At 36.0% G+C, this 20,498-nt stretch overlaps 1 protein-coding gene across 4 annotated transcripts in view; it reads left to right on the top strand.

Moving 5' to 3' along the window:
* SMAD2 (SMAD family member 2) overlaps window positions 1-20,240 on the top strand; it is a 90,780-nt gene extending 70,540 nt beyond the window's left edge. For all 4 annotated transcript variants that reach the window (XM_027525905.1, XM_027525903.1, XM_027525904.1 and 1 more), the window contains 5 exons: window positions 4,374-4,427; window positions 5,632-5,844; window positions 8,199-8,336; window positions 8,652-8,796; window positions 11,861-20,240. In XM_027525905.1, the coding sequence (XP_027381706.1) occupies window positions 4,374-4,427; window positions 5,632-5,844; window positions 8,199-8,336; window positions 8,652-8,796; window positions 11,861-11,984 (674 nt within the window). In that variant the 3' untranslated portion in view covers window positions 11,985-20,240. The remainder of the gene's footprint in view (window positions 1-4,373; window positions 4,428-5,631; window positions 5,845-8,198; window positions 8,337-8,651; window positions 8,797-11,860) is intronic.
* The last annotated feature ends 258 nt before the right edge of the window (window positions 20,241-20,498 follow it).

The raw sequence follows: 20,498 nt of genomic DNA, 5'->3' as shown, positions 1-20,498 counted from the left end.
GAATTTGCACCTAGGATCTCAGATTCTAGAAATTCTGTTCCTGACTATTGCAATAGGCTTCCTCTGGCGTGTTTCTCAAGAGATGGAGAAAAATGCCTGCTTTTGCAGTATTTGCTGAGGTAGGATTTGGTTGGTGATCAGGTAGGGATATGGTGGAAGGAGTAAGCCAGCATGACGATCAGTTTTTTGAAAGGTTTGTGAATGTGATTGGTCTCTGTATTCAGTAAATGAGTTTTTAAAAAATCATATGTTTAAGCCTTTTTTGGTATAAAAACAAAATCATAGATAATTTTAGTTCTTTGGGACTGTTTTTTTGTAATTTTAATTTAAAGATGATAAAATGAAATTATTTTAAGGCCTTTAACTAACTTTTCTGGCCTCCCATGTATTCCTTTTGGAAGAATAAGTCTATTTTTTTATTTGAATGATAATTATGGTTAGTTTATATACTGAAACTTAAAAAAAGTAAAATATACATTTTTTTGCCATTAATTTTGCTCAAGAAATTCAAACTAATTTTAATATTTCTCAAAAAGTTATAAAATAGATACTAAATATGTAAGTCATATCAACATGAATCCCATTTGGAGAGAACTTGAAGTTTTAAAATAATCTGAGCAAGAATTATGCAAGATATAAAACCACAGAAGAAAGGGTTGATAAACTTAAGTAAATGACTTTTAGAACATTACCGCTCCATACCTTTAGAATGACCAGAATCTGAAATCTGGCAAGGAAGTGGAACATCAGGAACTCTGATTCATTGCTAATGGGAATGCAAAATGAATGGTATGGCCACTTTGGAAGACAGATTGGCAGCTGCTTACAAAGCAGCACATACTTAGCATGCAATCAGCAGTCATGCCCCTCAGTAGTCACCTAAAGTTGAAAGTTGATGTTAGGTACACACAGAAACTAGCACTTGGATGTTTATAGTGGCTTTATTCATTAATTGCCAAAATTTGGAAGCAACTAAGGTGTCCTTCAGTAAGTGAATGAGTAAATGAACGATGGCACATCCAGACAATGGGATGTTATTCAGCTAAAAAGAAATCTGCCAGATAAAGGCATGAAAATACATGGAACCTTAAATGCATATTACAAATGAACTCTATCTGAAAAGGGGACATACCTCTATGATTCCAACTATATGACGTTGTGGAAAAGACACAGACAGCTATAGAAACAGTAAAAAGATCAGTGATTGCTAGGGATTCAAGGGGAGGGAGGGATTAATACACAAAGATTTTTAGGACAGTATAAGTATTCAGATTGCTGCTACTATAATGGTGAATACAAGTCATCATACGTTTGTCAAAATTTATAGAATGTACAGCAACCAAAGATGAACCCTAATATAAATTGTGGGCTTTGAGTAATAATGTCTGTGTAGGTTCCTCAGTTGTCGTAAATGTACATTGTGATCTGAGACACTGATGGCAGGGGAGGTTGTACATTTGTGGGTAAATGGGAACTCTTGTACATTATTAATGCTCGATTTTACTGTAAAGCTAAAACTGCTCTAAAAAATAATGTTATTAAAAATTTTTTTATTTTGAAAGATAAAACCAAAAAACTTGGGGGAAATATGTATAAGAAGTCTCATAATTGATTTCTAGATTTAAAACCTACAAATCAAGAGGTTAAAGACAGTGCTTAATGGATAAATGGACATAAAGGACATGAGTGCACTATTTATAACAAAATAAAAATAAATAAAAATTTTAAATGTAGGAGTTGCCCCATTTAAATCTTTCAAATTGTTGTATGTCAAAAGGTAGTGACATGGCGTGAAGAAATGCTCATAAATTGTTGGTGGGACTGAACGTCCTGGGAGGGTCCTTATAAAAATTTAACCTCACATTCCTTTTGCTCAGCATGTGCTTGTTGAAAAATGTATCCTACAAATATATGCAAACTTGTGTGCACAAGGATTTCTCTAGATGTTTTAGCTGCAAGTAATAGAAACTAGCTTTAAATAGTGAGATTATTGCTTCTCATAACTGCGAGTCCCAGACTTCAGTAGAAGCATGTATATATGAATAACTAACAGAGTAATCATGATTTAACCTGGCTCTTTTTTTTTTTTTTTAAGTTTCTAAAAACTTCTGCCACCTAATACATTTTTATCTTAATTCTAAAAATTTTGTATGTGATTATAACCAACTTTTCATAATCTTCAGTTCTAACTTTCATCACATACGACTGGACTCAGTCAAAATTAATAAACCATGACTCTACTGGTCATTTCTAATAAGTATTTAATAGAGAGAGTAAGCAGTTAAAAGATATGAAAAATTGGGCCGTTTCCTCCATTTCTAATAGTGGCTCTGTTTATTTTATCTTAGCTTCAGGAAACAGCAGTGGGTTTTAGTTCATTGTTCTAAATATGTTTTGACCTTTCATAGCTGTACCTGTTATGACTTGCCAACAGATTTTTCAAACTGAGGAACAAAAAAGAACACAAGAACTTTGTTACAGAAGGCTATTCTGGCTTCTCAGAAATCATCACCTGTTCTGTATTTGTTGGTTCGTTTGTTCGCGTGGGGGCCGCCGTTTCACCTGTGTGCCTGGTGTTCTAGTTCACGGTGGTGTGGAGAGGGAGGGGCACATCAGGGGGCTTCTGGCCTTACTCTACATCGGCGCCATTGCTATAATTTTAAAACTGGGGAGCTGTAGGTCTTGCTTTTTTGGGTAACGTTCTCAAAATATGTAGAGGATAATGAGAAAACAAAGTGTATCCTACAGTTATGATTATTTAACGACAGTTTACGGCAAACATGTTTCAAAATTTGCCTGAAATTGAGTGAAGTAATGTCTCACTCTTCTGTCTGTGGTGTTCCTTCTTCTTCTTAACTTTTTGTGTTTGTGCCCCTTCCTTCCTTATTTTCTTGATTAGATTTAACCAGTTTACCTCAAACTGGAAGAAACAAATACTTTTTTCTAAGAAAATATAGTTTGCTGAAACTGACTCCAGAGAGTAGAGCTGTCTTAACAGTCATCTTTCGTAGAGGAAATAGAGTGATGTCTTAGAATAAACCCTAGAAAATGATTAACTGTAAATGATTTCACACAGGAGTTCTACCAAACTATTAAAGCATATGTTATTCCAATACTATTTAAACTGTTACAGAACATAGAAAAGACATAAAGCTTCTAGCTTGACTTTATGAAGCAGCATAACATTTGTGCTTATAACATAAATCTACAGATCTTTACTGCTTATGATTATTTATGTAAAATTTCTAAATAAAGAATTTTATCTCTTATCCTCAAAACCAGCATCATACTTAACGGGCAAATACTAGAAGTATTTCTTTAAAGTTAAGAGTAAGAAAAGAATTTCCCCATCACCACTTTTATCAAAATGTCACATACCCCCCAATGATTGATTAATTATGTCACATAGAAGTTTTTTAATACTGTTTAATCAAAATCGGGCTGAAAAATAAGACAGATGAATAAGTATTTGCATCCCGTACAATGAAAGGACTAATATTGCTAAAACATAAAGAGCCTTCTGTAAATCAGTGAGAAAAGTGATCAACACCACAACAGAAAATTGAGCAAAAGAAAAGAACAGACTATTTACAGGAAGGAAATAAAATATAGACAAATATCAAGCTGCTGAGTGTCATTTATAAGGGAAATGCAAATTAAAACTATACTTGTTGAGACCTTGTTCTCATTTATCAGCAATAACACATGAGCCTCCCCTCACTATTTTGTGACTGGGAGTGTAAACTGATACAACCTTTGTAGATGACAATTTCAGCAAAACTTATCCAAGTTACAGATGGAAAGTCGTTTGATTTGGCAATTTCCCTTTTAGAGTCTATTCTTCAGATACAATTCAGAGTATGCAAAATGTGCAAGATTAGTTGCTCATTGGAATCTTGGTTCTTGAACACCTGTCAACATGGGATCATAATATACCATAATGTAATGTTATGGATAGATGTGTAAATAAATAGTAAGGAAATGTACCAGCATCTCTAGATGTTGATACAGAAGAATATGTAATAAAAAAGCAAAGTTCAGAATTGTGTTTACCATTTGTACATAAAAAGCAGGAGGCACAGAAATTTGCTTGTATGGTTTGTAGAATATTTCTGGAAAGGTACACCAAGAACTGGCAACATTAGATGCCTTTGCAAGAGGGTCACTTGAAACCAGGACTTTTTTCTATCTTTTATATATTGAAGCTCCCAAAATTAAACGTCCCTTTAAGCATTTGAATTCTTGGCAAATTATCTGTGTTATTATTTATGATTATTAATACAGCTAGATACAATAAATTTTATTATTTGGTCAAAGGTTTTGAAAATACTTTCTTTCATAAGCTGTTTTAAAATTGAATCCTTTTGTTTCAGGATCTCCAGCAGAATTATCTCCTACTACTCTTTCCCCTGTTAATCATAGTTTGGGTAAGTTGCAAATGCTTAGAAGTACTCTTCCACCTTTTTATTTAAATGTCCTTTCTGGTAATTATTTTCCATATATAGGAGAAAGAGAGCTCAATGAATAACAGATGCTTGTTCAAATTAGTGCTTTTTTAAAAATGATACTGATAATGTGCCTCAATATTACTAAAACACCTTTCTCCTGGCACATAATGAATATAAGAAGTTAATTTTTATTCATGGAAATCATATGCATTGTTCATGAGGAATTTTATGTCCTATATGGCTAGACTTTATGGGTATATTTAGTTTCTATTATATTTTATAATAGCAGTTGTTAATATGAGACTGTGATAAATATAGAGACATATTGCTCGCATATACATGTGATATGGGAGATACATATGTGTGATTGCTAATGTGTATGTATTTGTATTGATACATGTGCATATGTATGTTTGTGGGTGTATATGCACCTTGGTCTTCATTTTATACAGTTTCACAATTTCTCTTTAGTTTCTACACATTGGAATTTATTCTGCAAAATTGTCATTTTTTTCCTGTGGTATTCCTTACGCAATTTAATCAAAATTACAGCACTTAAATATATATGGTCTTTGTATTCCCATGAAATACGTAGATTCTTTCGATTTACATTGTGTTTCCACTTGCATACTTTGTGTTGTATTTTTATTTCTTGTGTATATGCAGGCTTTCTCTTTTTGTAATTAGGGTAACTCAGTGAGAAACTCATGTTAAAATCGACAAATGTCAAAAATATGTCATGTTTTGTATCCTGTCATGACAGGTTTTTTTTTTTTTTTTTTTTTTAATCTTGGGCTGTTGATGTATTAATCCTTGCTTTAGCTTTGTTCTACTCGATCCTACCCAAAATTAATTGTATAATGCAAATTGACTTATTTTACATGTGGTACAATTGGGGTAGAATTACTAGTGGAACAAGTTATGCACCATAAAGCCTAAAAAAGATGTTTGAAGATTTGGATGACTTAAGGAGATAGGGGAAATTTGAGAAACTGAAAATCTGCTGTGATCTTTGGAATCTGGGGTTCGTGATGTAGATGTTAAGTCTGTTTCCTGGGCTATTGCCAGTATAGGCTGGCATAGAACATGTAAAGATAATGATATTCAGTCTATTCTTGGCTTGACATGGCTTGAATTGTTCACACAACATTTCTTTTATGGGTTTGTTTTTCCCCTCTGCCAGACTTGCAGCCAGTTACTTACTCAGAGCCTGCGTTTTGGTGTTCAATAGCATATTATGAATTAAACCAGAGGGTTGGAGAGACCTTCCATGCCTCACAGCCCTCGCTCACCGTAGACGGCTTCACAGATCCATCAAATTCTGAGAGGTTCTGCCTAGGTTTACTCTCCAACGTAAACAGAAATGCTACGGTAGAAATGACAAGAAGACACATAGGTATGTTTGTTTTCCTTGTGAGAAACCAGTGCCGTTTACTCATAACGTGAGCACTGCGTGGTTTACCACATCAAGAGATTGTGTGCAGGAAAGCCTGCCTTCTCTCTGTCAGCTTAAGTGCAGTCAGGTTGCACAGCTTCACCGCCTTCAATAGTGATTCTGGTGATCCTTCCTCTCTCTGCGAACTTTTATCTTGAGTTTCTCTTTATTTGGCACCCTCGACACTGGGAAGTCCGTCAGTAAATATGTGTTAAAATTCCTTTGCTGAGCCTCTACCAGTCATAAAGTTGTCATGTTCAGATTTTAGGGTTGTAATTTTAGCAAATCATGAATTTTTTTCAGTTTGTGTACATCTCCTAGTTTTTTCTCCGCTTCAGTGAATTCATAGATCTGTACACTATTAATCTAAAGCAAGATATCTAAAACAAAAACCACCATTAACTTGTTCAGAAATAATTCAGAGGATCTTAGAATGTGGTTGTCCCAGGTACCCTCTCAGGGAGTTTATGAGGTGAAAACTGTTTTTGTAATGGTACTAAGGTGCCATTTGCCATTTTCACTCTCATTCTCTTGTGACTCGACAGTGAAGTGTTCCAGAGCTTACAAGGCTTGCGATTTTGCAAGAAGTTAAACATAGACTCTGATGAGAATTCTCCTGTCTTAAGCCAGACATTAAGAGGTTTGCAAAGATATAAAACTCTTCTCACTAATTTTTTCCTTACTTTGGGAAATAGTTAGTTTTCATAAACTTGTTTATGTTAATATGTAGTAAGTTTACTATTTTGATTTTCAAATGAATTAATTTTTTTTGAATCTTTAGTTTTAACACATAGTGTGGTAAGTTTGCATGTATTTAAGACATATGAATAGCAACATTTTGGCACACTGGGGTTTTTTGTTTGTTTTTGTTTTTTGACAATGAGGGAAATAGTTTGAGTGCTACTAAAATAACTGAACATAATTCTCATCACCTTAAAGAAACTTCTTTTAATAATAGTGTGCTTCTGTTTTCATTTAATTAACCATTACCTCCTATGAGAAGTAATGGTGATCACTGAAGAGTCTGTGATACTGCAAAGTGCTAGTGACTTCAGAGATGTTTGTTGGCTCCGTGTGAAATTTCTCAGATCTTGCTTGATGTATAAACTTTACATAATCTCACTGAGGTACTCAGATGTCTTGTAAGTGACGAAGGCCTCTGAATATCCACCCTTCTTTAACTAGTTTAACCCTTCTTTAAAATAGTTCTGATTTTTCTATGTTCTCATTAGGGCTCTGCATAGAAATGTAACAGGAGGTTAACTTTACCGTATTTACTTCTAAATAAGTAGGGTTACCCTGCTTTTTCACCCTACCTCATCTGAAGCTTGAGGTCCCCTTCCAGGCTCACAGGTGATTACTACAGAGTTCACTTCCTTGAAGTTGTAGCAGTGAGATCCTCATTTCCTACAGACTGTCCACTAGAGGCTACTCTCAGCAACTAGAGGCCAGCTGCATGCTCTGCTGCATCTTTACAGTCAGCAGTGAAGACTGTTAAGTTCTTCCCCTCCCACTTTGAGTCTCTCTTGCCAGGACCAGCCCAGTCCCTCTAAGGTTTGTCACCTGATTAAGTCAGGCCCACCGAAGATACTGTTCGTTTCTTGGGGTCAGTTGATTTAAGAACTATACATCTGAAAAATTCATTTAAGCACTACTTAGTGTTTGGCTGAATAATTGAGAAGATAAACACACCAGGGATGAGAATGTTAAGTGCCGTCTTAGAATTCTGCTTTGCACAGTTTTTTTTTTTTTAATCCTTGTCTTTCTTATATTTTATGTATATTTGATTTGTCAAATTCTGAAAGAGGTATATTAAAATCTCCCAATATAATTTTTTCTTACCTCATTCTGCTTTTGTAAATAGAGATCTGGTTACCACAATAATATATAGTTTTAAAAGGGGCAGATGATAATTTTTATTATTTCTTTTCTTAAGCATAGTGGGTTCTTTAAAAAGAAAAACTGTGTATCTTAATGAAGGCATATTAATCTAGACATTAGTTAATTCCTTCAAATAAATTAAATTGCTTTATTCAAAAATATGATTTGTTTGAAATTCTTTATTTTGCTTATCCACTTTTCTACATTAAGCACTTGGAATGAGCACATACTATCTTTATGAATCAATAAAATCATTGTTGAAAAATACTTGGAAAAATAATAGTATGTTTCAAAGTTAGATTTCAGAAAAGCATAGCTGTGGGAGAGATCATCACGATACTTTATACCATTTTACTTTTCCTCTAAGAATCCTTCAGAAGTGATGTTGAAGTAGTAAATGTTGTAAAACTAATTCCATATATATTTCGTTGTAGGAAGAGGAGTGCGCTTATATTACATAGGTGGGGAAGTTTTTGCCGAGTGCCTAAGTGACAGTGCAATCTTTGTGCAGAGCCCCAACTGTAATCAGAGATACGGCTGGCACCCTGCAACCGTGTGTAAAATTCCACCAGGTATGGATCCAGCAATATAAATGGGCCTATCATGTCAACTTGCTGAATTTTTCTTTGCTATTAATTTTTGAAATCAGGAGATGATTTGCATGCTCATATTTAAATGTCTGTTGGAGAAGGAAATGGCAACCCACTCCAGTATTCTTGCCTGCAAAATCCCATGGACAGAAGAGCCTGGCTGGCTAGGGTCCAAGGGGTTTCGCGACTTAGCAACTGCACCACCACCACCATTCTAATATCTATAGCTCTTTTAAAATGATTCTCTTATACTATCTTCTTCATACATAATGTTTTTATATATTTTTTCAATTGTAGGCTGTAATCTGAAGATCTTCAACAACCAGGAATTTGCTGCTCTGCTGGCTCAGTCCGTTAATCAGGGTTTTGAAGCCGTGTATCAGCTAACTAGAATGTGCACCATAAGAATGAGTTTTGTGAAAGGGTGGGGAGCAGAATACCGGTATGAAATACATATTCAATTCTTAAGTTTCTAGAGTGTAATTCTTTTTCTTCCACTCCTTGAATCTTCTGAAGTTTATCCGTATTTTCATTGAAGTTTATAGAGAGCAAATCTTTATGTAAAATAACAAAAGAAAGTTGGAGGCCTCTAGATTCAAAACTATTGCAAATTCCTGTGCTGGCACCATAGAACATAGAATTAAAACGTGTATGGACAGGCACTGTCACAGAATGCAGAGTGTTAAACACCGTAAATGGCATATTGGAAGGGTTACCAGTTCATGGAAGGAGAGCTGTTTTGCTGGGGCCAGGAGAGGTAGAGATAGCCCAGAGTCTGGGTTCTAAAAGGTGTCTAGGATATCAGTAGTCATAGGTGTACAGGGGTGGAAAGTGATGATCCTGGCAGTAGAATACAGTTCAGTTTGACTGGAGTATAGAAAGTAAAGAATAATAGGACTGGACAAAGAAGTTGAGATGACTTTAATATAAGGTTAAAAGATTGAACATTATTCAGTAATAGAAGGGGGTATTTGGGTACCAGACACTGTGCTGTGTTTTAAATGCAGTATCTCACGCCTCTCGGCATGGCTAAGAATTACTGTCGCTGTTTTTATTCTTTCTTTATAAGGTTGCAGTCTTTGTAAAGTTTAAAAAAAAAGAAGGTCCAAACTCAATATTTATTTGGAAATAGGCTTAGGTGAGATTTAATAGTTTGCCCAAGGACACGTTCTCAGTGGTAGAGATGGGACCTGAGGAAAGCTCTCCTTGACTCTTCTCTAAGGATAGTAGTAGCAGTTACATAATTGAGTTTTACCAAGAACCAATCTGTCATCAGGGAGTAAGATCAATTAGGCTGTTGCTAGATTAAACAGTTGATTGGATTCCACATCAAATAAAGGGAATAGTTCATCAGCATAATAAAATGAATAAAACTATAAATAAAATACTTAGCTTTTCTCCAGTTCACATTACTTACAGTCTGAATGTCTGCTTAAGAAGATACTCATATGGTATAGTAATAATACTCCTGTTTCATTCAGCAGTTTGCACCCTTCTTAGAATTTATTTCATTTGAACTTGATTCCCTGTCTTAAATTTTGAGGTGTATGACTTTTGTGATGATGAGATTTGAGATCTACTGGTTTGACTACTTCTATAAAAATATACAATGTGTTATATATTTGTATCTAAAGTGAGACTTGTCACTGTTTTGTCCAAGTTATGTTAGTGCAAGAATTCATTTTTTGACTTTGCTGTAGCTCTCTTTTGTTTTAATCATTTCCCCTTTGAGATGGGATAACTTTAAACAATGCTAAGTTTCTTTTTTCCTTGGAACTTGGATTGAGTTGATATTAAAATTAGATTCGGATAGTACTGTCTGATACCAGTTTATTAGGTCAGACATTCTTTTTCTCCTTCAAAAGATTATAATGTTGTGAAACATGGTAGAAATGGAGTGGCATTAAACATGAGTTACATAGGTCAGGGAGAATGCCATGTGTATCTATGGGTCTCCTGCTAAGACCAACGTTGATTGGTGGAAAGAGATACTGTCTTTCATTCACTGTGGTCTCTGCTGTTCTTTAACCCAGAGATAATATAAAATCTATACAAGAAGCAGTAATATACAGTATGTATTCATGGATAGTGGAGTTTCAGGTACATCTACTTTGGATAATAAAGTTTCCTTTAACATTTACAGATCAAAATAACTTAGATACCCATATATCTGTGAACTGTGGAACCTTTTACCCTTAATGACACAGGTGCTGAGGAGATAGATTTGATGTTTGGATTTCTAAACTATTTTTCAGTTTCTTTAAGTGCCAGCTTGATTCCCAGCATAAAAATCAGGAGACACAGTAAGGGGAAATACAGATGTGTAAAGAATTCATGTCTCAGTTAAGTGAGTGAGTACTGAAGTGAATAATCAGGCAGGGGCACAGATAATGTGAGGCTCAGACCCTGAGACAAGGGTTTGCCTGCTAGACGTTTACTCAGGAAATGGAGGGAACACTGCCAAGGAAGGAGGAAGTAAAGAAGAGAGGCAAGGGAGGGAATATGACACATACCACTAGAGCTGTTCCCTTAGGAAAACTTTGGGAAGAGTAAAGGACACTCAGAATTACGCCACTTGGAGGGAAAGGAAACTGGGCATTTAAATGCCAATTCCTGTGTCATTGGTTGAGGTCTGTTCCTGGAGATGTTAATTCACTGGCACTTGTGGTCTGTTCCATATATGGACAGAGCAGAGGTTCGCAGGCACAGAAATGCAGATACCTACAGTTAGAAGTGGGCTGGAGAACACTGAGAATCTGAAGGGAGTCGCAGAGCACCAACACCAGCTGCTACAGAAAACCACATCCTCTGAAATACAATGGTAGTTCTAGGTTATACTGAGCATGTGTCACTTGGAGGTGAAGAGTTGATCATGGCCTTTCCTCATGTTTGCAGCGTTGTCACGTTGAAGCAAATAGACTTACTGACTTACTGTATATAATAAATAAGAACTAAAATCTGTATGTGAAAGTGACAGGATGTCCTTGAACAGTTTGCGATTTTTAGAGGATAGCTTGTTTAGTTGAAGTACTTGCGGTGTTTCTTATTAAAAACCTGCATGATTTTGCTAAAAAGGGATGTTGGTTGTTGGTTTTGTCAGGGGACATTGGACCCCAGCTTTGAACATTCTGTGGTAAGCTTGGGTCAGAATTTTTGTTTTGATGTACTTTAAGTCTGAACTCTGTTCCATTTGGACTTCATTTTCTGTTTGAGTATTTTCTATTCTTCGGATGATTAATAAGTAAAGTGATTGTGTATATTCTGATTTGCTTGGGACAGTGCTGGTTTATATCTCTTGCCCTGCCAGTGATTATTTATAGTGTTATAAGTACTTTGTTAGACTTTAAGGATTAAACAGTTTTCAAAATAATAGATGTCCGAACTTAATACTCGTTCAAAAAAGAATCTAGGTTTTCGTATATACAGCCTATTGATTTATCTTAGTTCTTCCATATCCCTGTTATTCTTTTGATTTCGTAATTATTTTCTTTCATTTTTTTAAACAGAAGGCAGACGGTAACAAGCACTCCTTGCTGGATTGAACTTCATCTGAATGGACCTCTACAGTGGTTGGACAAAGTATTAACTCAGATGGGATCCCCTTCAGTGCGTTGCTCAAGCATGTCATAAAGCTTCATCACCAATCAAGTCCCATCAAAAGACTTAATGTACCAACTCTTCTGTCATAGTATTTGTGTGTGGTCCCCGTGGACTGTTTACTATCCAAAAATTCAAGAGAAAACAGCACTTGAGGTCTCATCAATTAAAGCACCTTGTGGAAGTGGTTTCCTATGTTCGAATATTAGATGGGAAAATTAATGTCTAGAAATACTCTCCCGTAAAGGAGGAAGAGAAGATTTTAAAGACTTACTGATGTCTTGTTGGGCATAAACCTGAGTGTCCCAAAGGTTTATTAATAACAGTAGTAGTTATGTGTACAGGTAATGTATCATGATCCAGTATCACAGTATTGTGCTGTTTATATACATCTTTAGTTTGCATAAATTAGGTGTGTGTGTGCTGCTTCTTGATTTAGGCAAGCCTTTATAAAGTTACAGTACCTAATCTGTTATTCCCACTTTTTTGTTATTTTTGTGTGTCTTTTTTAATATATAATATATATCAAGATTTTCAAATTATCATTTAGAAGCAGATTTCCCTTGTAGAAAAACTAATTTTTCTGCCTTTTACCAAAAATAAACTCTTGGGGGAAGAAAAGTGGATTAACTTTTGAAATCCTTGACCTTAATGTGTTCAGTGGGTCTTAAATATTCATTCTTTCTGTGTTTGTTTACTTACTGCTAAATCTCATTATAAGGAAACTTTATGGAAATCTTTCTAAACCTCTCCTCCATTTCTACTTTTCCACCAAAACAGTGTAGCATGACATCCATCACCATCAATGGTTGAACTGATACTGCCAGCACCAGTTAATTCTGAGTACAGTGATAATTCATATGGAGTAAGTCCCTTTGTCTTACACCAAATTTCAGTTTCAACAGGTAATAAGAGACTTGTGTAACCTGGCAGTCTTTTGATTTATCTTTACACCTCATAAAAAATGCACAGGTGGCAGTATAATTATTTTCAGGGATATACTGCAATTACTTCAATATATTTATCCTTTCTGAAAATTCAATCTAAGAATATAAACCCCCTTTTTAAAAGATACTTTCAAATATTTCAGTAGCAAACCTCTTTTGAGTTGAATTTCATTGGATTTAATCACCAGACTGTATTACGAAATGGACTTTTGTAAATGTAATTGCTTCGGCAGAATACCTAGAAAAGTGGTGCTGAGGTCTGATCAGCAGATAGGGGCCATCTGTTTTTAAGGTATGTTGTATTAAGTTTATAAAATCTATGTTATTTTACATAATTATGAATTCTGAATTGTAAAATTTGGGGGAGAAGCCGTTTAGCAAGTTTTTTATCTTATGAATACCTGTGGTCTGAGCTGTTCTTAACTAATCCTGAATATGTGGTGACTGTTAGAAGCCACCATACTTCATGCTCTGCAGGGACAGGCACGACCAGAGGTGTCAAAAGCTCTGTTGGAAGTCATTCTACAGCAGATAATCCTTATTTTATTTAGTTTATTGTTAACTCATTCCAGTTTAAACTTTTCTTGTTTGCATCTCAATAGAAACAGCCAGTAACCACTCCTGGTCCCTTTCTAGTAAGTTTTCATATTTTTAAAGACAGATTTTCTTTGGTTGGTACTTGTGTTTTATAACCACATTCACCTGTATGTACAGGTGTTATTTTCAGTACTTTCCGCATTTGATTGTTTTCTGTCAGATACTCCGCGTTTTCCTATGTTTGTATATGCATGTATATGTTCGTGTAAACTTGGTAGAGTGGTTTTTCGTTCTACAGATATTTATTGTTCACCTGTTACGTGTGCCAGGAACTTTCTTAGCCTTTGGATAAAGGTGAACAAGACAGCTGTGGCCCTTACCTTTGCCGAGATAGCAGTTACTCTAACAATTAGCGTATTTGTCTATGAAGGAGATAAACAGGGGGCTGTGATCGAGCAAAGCAGAGGGAAAGCTTCTGTAATGTGATGATTGAGCTAACACGTGAGAAAGGAGCAAGCCATGCGGAGAGCCAGGGGAAAATAGGCATTCTTGGCAAAGAAAATGGCATCAAATGCAAAGGCATATTTTAAAGGAAACTCATCACTTATTAGGTGTTTATGCTTTATACAAAAACCTCTTCACAGATCCAAACTTGAGGATCAGATTGGTCTACAATTTATAATGGTGGCCTTATTTTGTAATGGACTGCTTCATGTGTCATTCTTGTTAGTGTTTCCTCTTCTTCAAGTCCTTACTATAAAAAGCTTGCACCAGGTCACTACCATTTAATGGAATAACCCTTTCTTTAATTCTGCCTTGGGCAAATTTTCACCGTTGTCGCAACTGGCTGCTTGCTTCCAGACGTCCTGCTGCCCACTGATCACTACTTGTACAGCCCGTCTTGTGGATGGTATAAATGTCCCAGGTATCGCCACCCTCAGACCTGTTGAAAGTGTGGAGGCTCTGCCCTTTGTACTTGGGAAGTTGTGTGATGTTAGGGAATACTGTTCCTTGTCTGGGGTCAAAGAACAACTCAAAATGGTGGAAAGTCCTGGCTGTTACTCTTGCATTGGTATGTTCAGCAAAGCAGTACCGTCTGTAGCATTTCAGTAATGGATCACGTCTCTACAGTCGTGGTGGGATTCTTCTACATAGTATGAAGCTGGGACTCAGCTCTTTGGAAGCCCCTATTGTATTCAGTAGTTAGACCAGTCAAGCAGTTGACTTGATGGTGGGGGTGGTTACATTTGTATGAATATGTTCAGTGGTCTTAATCTGCTTTTTAATGAGATGCTGGTTTTGCGTTTTGTTTTGTCCACTGTGGCCTAATTTTTGCTGATTGTTTTTTTCCTTTACAGGGTTTGTTTTCGTTCTTCTAAGTGATACGATCTCCTCTTTGTAGAATTTTGTCTTTATTTAAATTAGCAACATCATTTAGAATTTCTTCTACACAGTGCTGGTAATGTCCTCAGTTTAACAACGTGAGAACTGAAGGATCATGCTCTCTATCACATTTCCAAAATAAATGGTGGTTTTCACACTGGATTACATACATCTTAGGGCTGGTTTAGGGAATTGGAGGCTAGTTTATTCCCACTGACTTTGGCCTGGCTGGCCAGTGGCAGCTTCATTTTTATTCTGTATTGGAGTTCTACATAGATTTCTTTTTTTTAAAGTTTCACTGCTTAATAAAAGGTTGACTTTCCTGACTGGGTTTGAACTACACCATACTAACTAGTTGTAATTGTGCGTTATGATATACCTTCATTCAGTGAACACTTACTGATGCCTGTTCTTTACCCAGCCAGTGTGACGTTGAGTGGTAAGATGACTGGGATTTGGTACTGACTCTTAGTCTTGTGGGGGTTACTTTCTCCCTCAGGACCTGTCACTTTGTCAGAAGAAGACCTGCCTAATTTTTCTTGAAACCTAAATATTCTTGTTCTGTATTCTTATTCTGTATTCTGAGTGTGTACTTGCAAGTTGTTAATATCTAAGGTTTTTTTTTTTTTAAACCTTAAATCATATTTAACGTTTTTGCTTACTTCATCTGTTCTTTAGACATTGCCAGATTTTCTTCTTTGTTAAAATTATTTTAATTTCACTTTATTTGTGCCTTTATTGTCAGTTTCATCAAGACTAAGATTTTGAAGGTGAAAAACAATCAGTCTAGTCTCTTGCTAGTTCAAATCAAATAAAAGAGTATATGTACCCAGTTCGTTTCTCTACCTCTTCCAAAAACTGTCCAAATATATCTTTCACATCTTTAAAAAAAAAAAAAAATTAAATACTTTGAGCATTTATTCAATCATCAGCGCCTTCCTGGTCTGGTTGATGGTGGGATGTAATATAACGCAAGACAATCCTCACTGTTCTTAACATCTGTCTTTATGTACAGTCTTGACTTTCATAGCTGAGTGGTTCTGATTCACAGATTGCTGCCCCTCCACCATTCCCCCAGTATCTCTTTAGATAATTAAGTAGTCTGTGGACATAAGCAACCCATGATCTTGTCTCTCACTCTGGTGCAACGCGTTGAGGTTTAGACATAACAAATAACTGCCTATTTTCTTTCCTTCATGAACTTTGTTTTACTGAGCCCTTTATATTCCTCAGCTGAATTTCTTTCTTGCTTGCTTCTCTTGACAGCATGTATCCCTAGTGGTTTTGCTGATTGCCCCCTTCCTTTCCAACCATGTTTTATCTGCATACATCAGAGTGTTTCTATCCTTTGAACTTTACTAAAGACCAAAAAGGATGGTGCTGTTCACACCCAGGGTCCTAACTTTTTTCACCACGAAGGTTGATGTTCAGATTAGTTAAGTCACTTATAAGTGGTTCAGAAATTCTGTCCAGTTAAATATGTGTGGTGTATGTGTGTGACGATCAAATAGCATGAATCATCACATTTTGTTTAACTTGTGTTTAGGATTATGAACTTTTCTAGCAGTTGCAGCCAATAATTTCCCCATAATACCAGCCCAGTTTCCACCTTGGAGCATCTTGAGTTGTTGTGTTGAGTACAATCAAGAGTAATAACAGTAGAGTGTGGTGTCCAGAGGTTGTCAGAATTCTGTTGAGTTCTTTTTAATATCTTCCATTTCAGAGTTTTTATAAATATTTTGTCTGTTCAGACTACCTTTTGTGTGTGGGGATCGAGGGGCAAATTTTATCTTGGGAGTGGAATTCCTGTGTTGGGAGCCTCAACCAGGAAATGTGAGCTATACTGGATACAGATAGCCTCATGATCGCTTTTATGATAAGTTGTCTGATGTGTTCACATAATTTTTTGGGTAGGAACTGTTTTCTCTTGGATATTATAGCTAACTTTATATATAGCATAACTGCCTTAAGTCTTTTTAGTAGGAAATAAATTATATAATGTGTATGTATGGATTTATATATACATATACACTCATATAAAAATCTTAACAGTAGGGGTTGTCTGCACACATTTTAACAGTATTCAATGATTTTATTTGTTAGATCTCAGTAAAAAATTCCTAAGTTGGCTTGCAGACATCTTCCTTTCATGGACAGACCATCAGGGTAAATTTTTTATTCTGCCAGGGTCCTAATTTGGTGGTTCTGTTAGTATGCCATTTTTAGGCAGCTTGACAATTAAGAATCAGAACTGAAACTGACATAAAAAAAAAAAAGCTCTTGAGTGGTCTCTGTGAAAGGTACTGACTTCAGATTACATAAAAGATTTTTTTAAATAATAATGTTAGGTTGTGTGCCCCGGGCCCCTACTCTTTTTCCCCCTGGCATAAGACTGCTGCTTTAGATAACCTGGGAAGTACCACTACCAAGTCAAGTTTTCTGTAATTAAGGATAGCCTAAAGATGACTTTCTTAGCTGTGCTCAGCAGAAATGAATTTTCCAAGACTCTCTGGGTCATTTCTGATTTACAGAGGATCTGACCAGAGTGTATTATTAGCCTGAGTTAACTTCAGTGTCTGTTGGTTCACTGCCATGAAATCCTCAATAGACCCAGATTTTCACCGTTGGTTGAGATGTAAGGGCCCTTTGAAAGAATAATGCCGCTGATGAAGGAAATGAGTATTCATTAACTCCACACAAAGGACTTCTAGATTTTTCTCCCCCCACCCCTGATTATATTCTTCTACCCTCTTTAAAAAGAAAAAAAAAAAAAAACCTCTTACTCTCTCCAGAATTTCCAGTCTGCTCTTTTGCAGGGTTGGGGTGGGGGGTGGGCGGGGAGGTGCGGGTGGTGCTGGGAAGGGTTTTACTTCCTTTTCTGATTAAAGATGCTTATTTATTGAACCGTGAAATTCATAATATATTGATTTAAGGACAGAAGTGAAGTTTTAGAATTGTAAAAATACTTAACTATTATATATTTTTCATTTCACACTTGACAGTTTTTTTTCTCCCTGTGGCTTTAAAGCTTTTGGCTGTTTTTCAGTGTTAGTCTCTAGGTAACTTGCTGTATTTCTGGTTCTGTATTAAGTCCTGCCGTTTACAGTGCTGTGGCATAAAGTTGGTTCTCAGCATAGAAGTCTTCCTAAAGTCTTTTTCTTCCAAAGAGATTTTCCTTTCTCAGTAATTCCTAAGATGATACTTGTTTGTCACTTTCTTTATTCACATTCTTGGATTGTTCAAACAAAAAAAATTGTTGGTGAAAAAGATTAGGGTCCTTTTCTGATGAATGTATATGTACCTGCATTAAGAATGTAGTCATTTGTTGGTTTTATGTAACTAGTATATACACAGATTAAATCAGGAGAAAGAATTATCTCATACATAGCATGTAGGTAACATGCATGGATTTTACATTTTTTAAAAATACCCTATTTTTTTGGCAAAATGTAGAACCGAAAATGGTCATTTCTTAGACCAGCTTTACCTCAGGCTTCATTTTTGCTGTTTTGACCCTGGGCCTTTAAGGCATAAATATTTATATCTTTTTATTACTGATAGTGAAACTGTGACACTAACCATTTCTGTAATACAAGACGGCAAAACAAGAAAAACTATAAAGATTAAGATGAAAGCAGTTGTGCAGTTGATGAACTAGATCATAGCGTTGTAGGCAAAATAAAAATGTGCATATCTGCATATATTTTTTTTGCCGTCTCTCCCCAAGGCCAGACCTTCTGGTAGAGCACAGTTAAAAGTAACATAATTCTGGGCCTTTATAATCTGAGGGAAATGGCTCCAGTTGGCAGTCTTCTTGTTAACATATGAAGCCCAAACGTGGGAAATGGTTGGCAAAGAATATTTTCACATAAAAAAAAGAATATGAAAAGATATAAAACTGGATTATTCATTTAGCTCTGAAAAATCTCAAAAAGATATAGTAAAATACTATATAACTGGACAAAACCTGAAGAACCTATAGAGGATTTATGTGAAAACAGGCTTCAAGGATGAACTGTTACATGCTCACCAGTTTGCTTAAGTTCGATCAACCTGTTCTTAAAGTAAGATATTTGTGGACTTCTAGGAACTAGCGATTAGCAGGTGTCCTAAAAAGATTTTTGAGCTGATTCCCTCATAAGTAGCCCTATATGCTCTTGAAGATTCTTACCCTTCCTCTAGTGATCCTAAGGGAGGAATGAGGAGTGCTCTTTAGGGTGGCAACCTGCCCTGGCATGTCTGGGACTGAGGTGGTCCCCTTGGATGCAAAACTTTGTGAGTGCTAAACCCAGGAAAGCCCAGGCCCACACAGCAAGGAGGAGCTGATAGCCCTGGCTATTCTTGTGACTTAACCTCACCTTAAACATTGTACTAGTTTCAATTAAGTTCAATTGCCTTACGGCACGTGTCCTCCGGTCACTTATTACTGTGGATGGAATGTGAGATTTAAGACAAATAATAGCTAATGGCACCAACGTGCTCTTGGTAGTGAGACTAACAGTAATCCAGGAAAGATACCCGGTGGTTGAATGAAACAGAAGAGGCAACTAGACAGTGAAGTTCTTCAGAACCTGTGTGTATATGTAAGTACAGATCATGTCTTTATGGGGTTAAATTATTATATCTGAAATTTAAATTCTCATGGTAAAAGAAAACTGAGGAGCGTGGATTTTTTCTCTCGAGGAAAGATACGGCCTTTGATGCTCTATCTTCTGCATTCCCCAGACTGTCCTGCTCAAGAAGCCAAAATGTGGCATTTTTATGTTTATTCTCAGTGAATGTCGTATTGTGATTACTAAATGCATCAGCCAGGGGCAGATCAAGGAACTGGTGTTCTGATCCACTCTGAGCAGCACCCTCAGTTCTGATAGCCTCCTAGCCCTCAGGTGCTTGCCAGCTATGACACCGACACGGGAGGCAAGATTCCTCTAAGACGGCATTGATTTTGTAATGCAATATGAAGGGTGCAGAGTCTGTTCTTGTTCCCCTGTGGTAGTCTGCAGACTGCATCCTCTCTGTGCACTGTGATGTAGACGGTAGATGTGTTCTTTGTAAGCTTTAATCCTATGATTGTCAGAAGTATGATGTGGTTCCATTTTTAAAAAATTAAACAATGAGCTGAGGCTTTATTTCAGCTGGTTTTCAAGTTAAAGTTGTGAAATACTGATTTCCTTCCCTCCACCCACACCAAATACTTTAGTCTATTTAAAGTACAAAAAAAAAAAAATAGTTCTACTTAAGAAAACATTGCTTAAATGTCCTGTGATTTCTGGTCAAATTTTATATATTTGTGTGTGTCTGTATGTGCTTTCACTTTTTACCTTGTTGACTCTCTACCTGTGTTAACAGTACTGTCACCATTGAAAGGTGAACATTTTTCCTAGCATTAAAAAAAAAGCCATTTGAGTTGTTAACCATGTTATTATGGGACTAATTTTTTTATTGTTTTTATTGATCTTAATTTAAACTGATTTTTTAAAGAGGGGATTATATTTTGCTGACCACACTCTAAATTATATGGAAACAAAAAGTTTTGTTGTGTGTATTTCACATAATGGAATTATGCTATTGCATGAGTGACTCTTTTTATTTTTTAAGTTTGGTGTTATATGAAAAGTTTATCCCACTCCCTTGGCAGACAGATATACACTGCTTGGAATAGACGCACACAGCACATACC

Source organism: Bos indicus x Bos taurus, chromosome 24 (assembly GCF_003369695.1).
Source record: "Bos indicus x Bos taurus breed Angus x Brahman F1 hybrid chromosome 24, Bos_hybrid_MaternalHap_v2.0, whole genome shotgun sequence".
Taxonomy (NCBI): domain Eukaryota; kingdom Metazoa; phylum Chordata; class Mammalia; order Artiodactyla; family Bovidae; genus Bos; species Bos indicus x Bos taurus.
The sequence above is the reverse complement of the archived record's forward strand: the minus strand, read 5'-3'. Positions and strand labels throughout refer to the sequence as shown.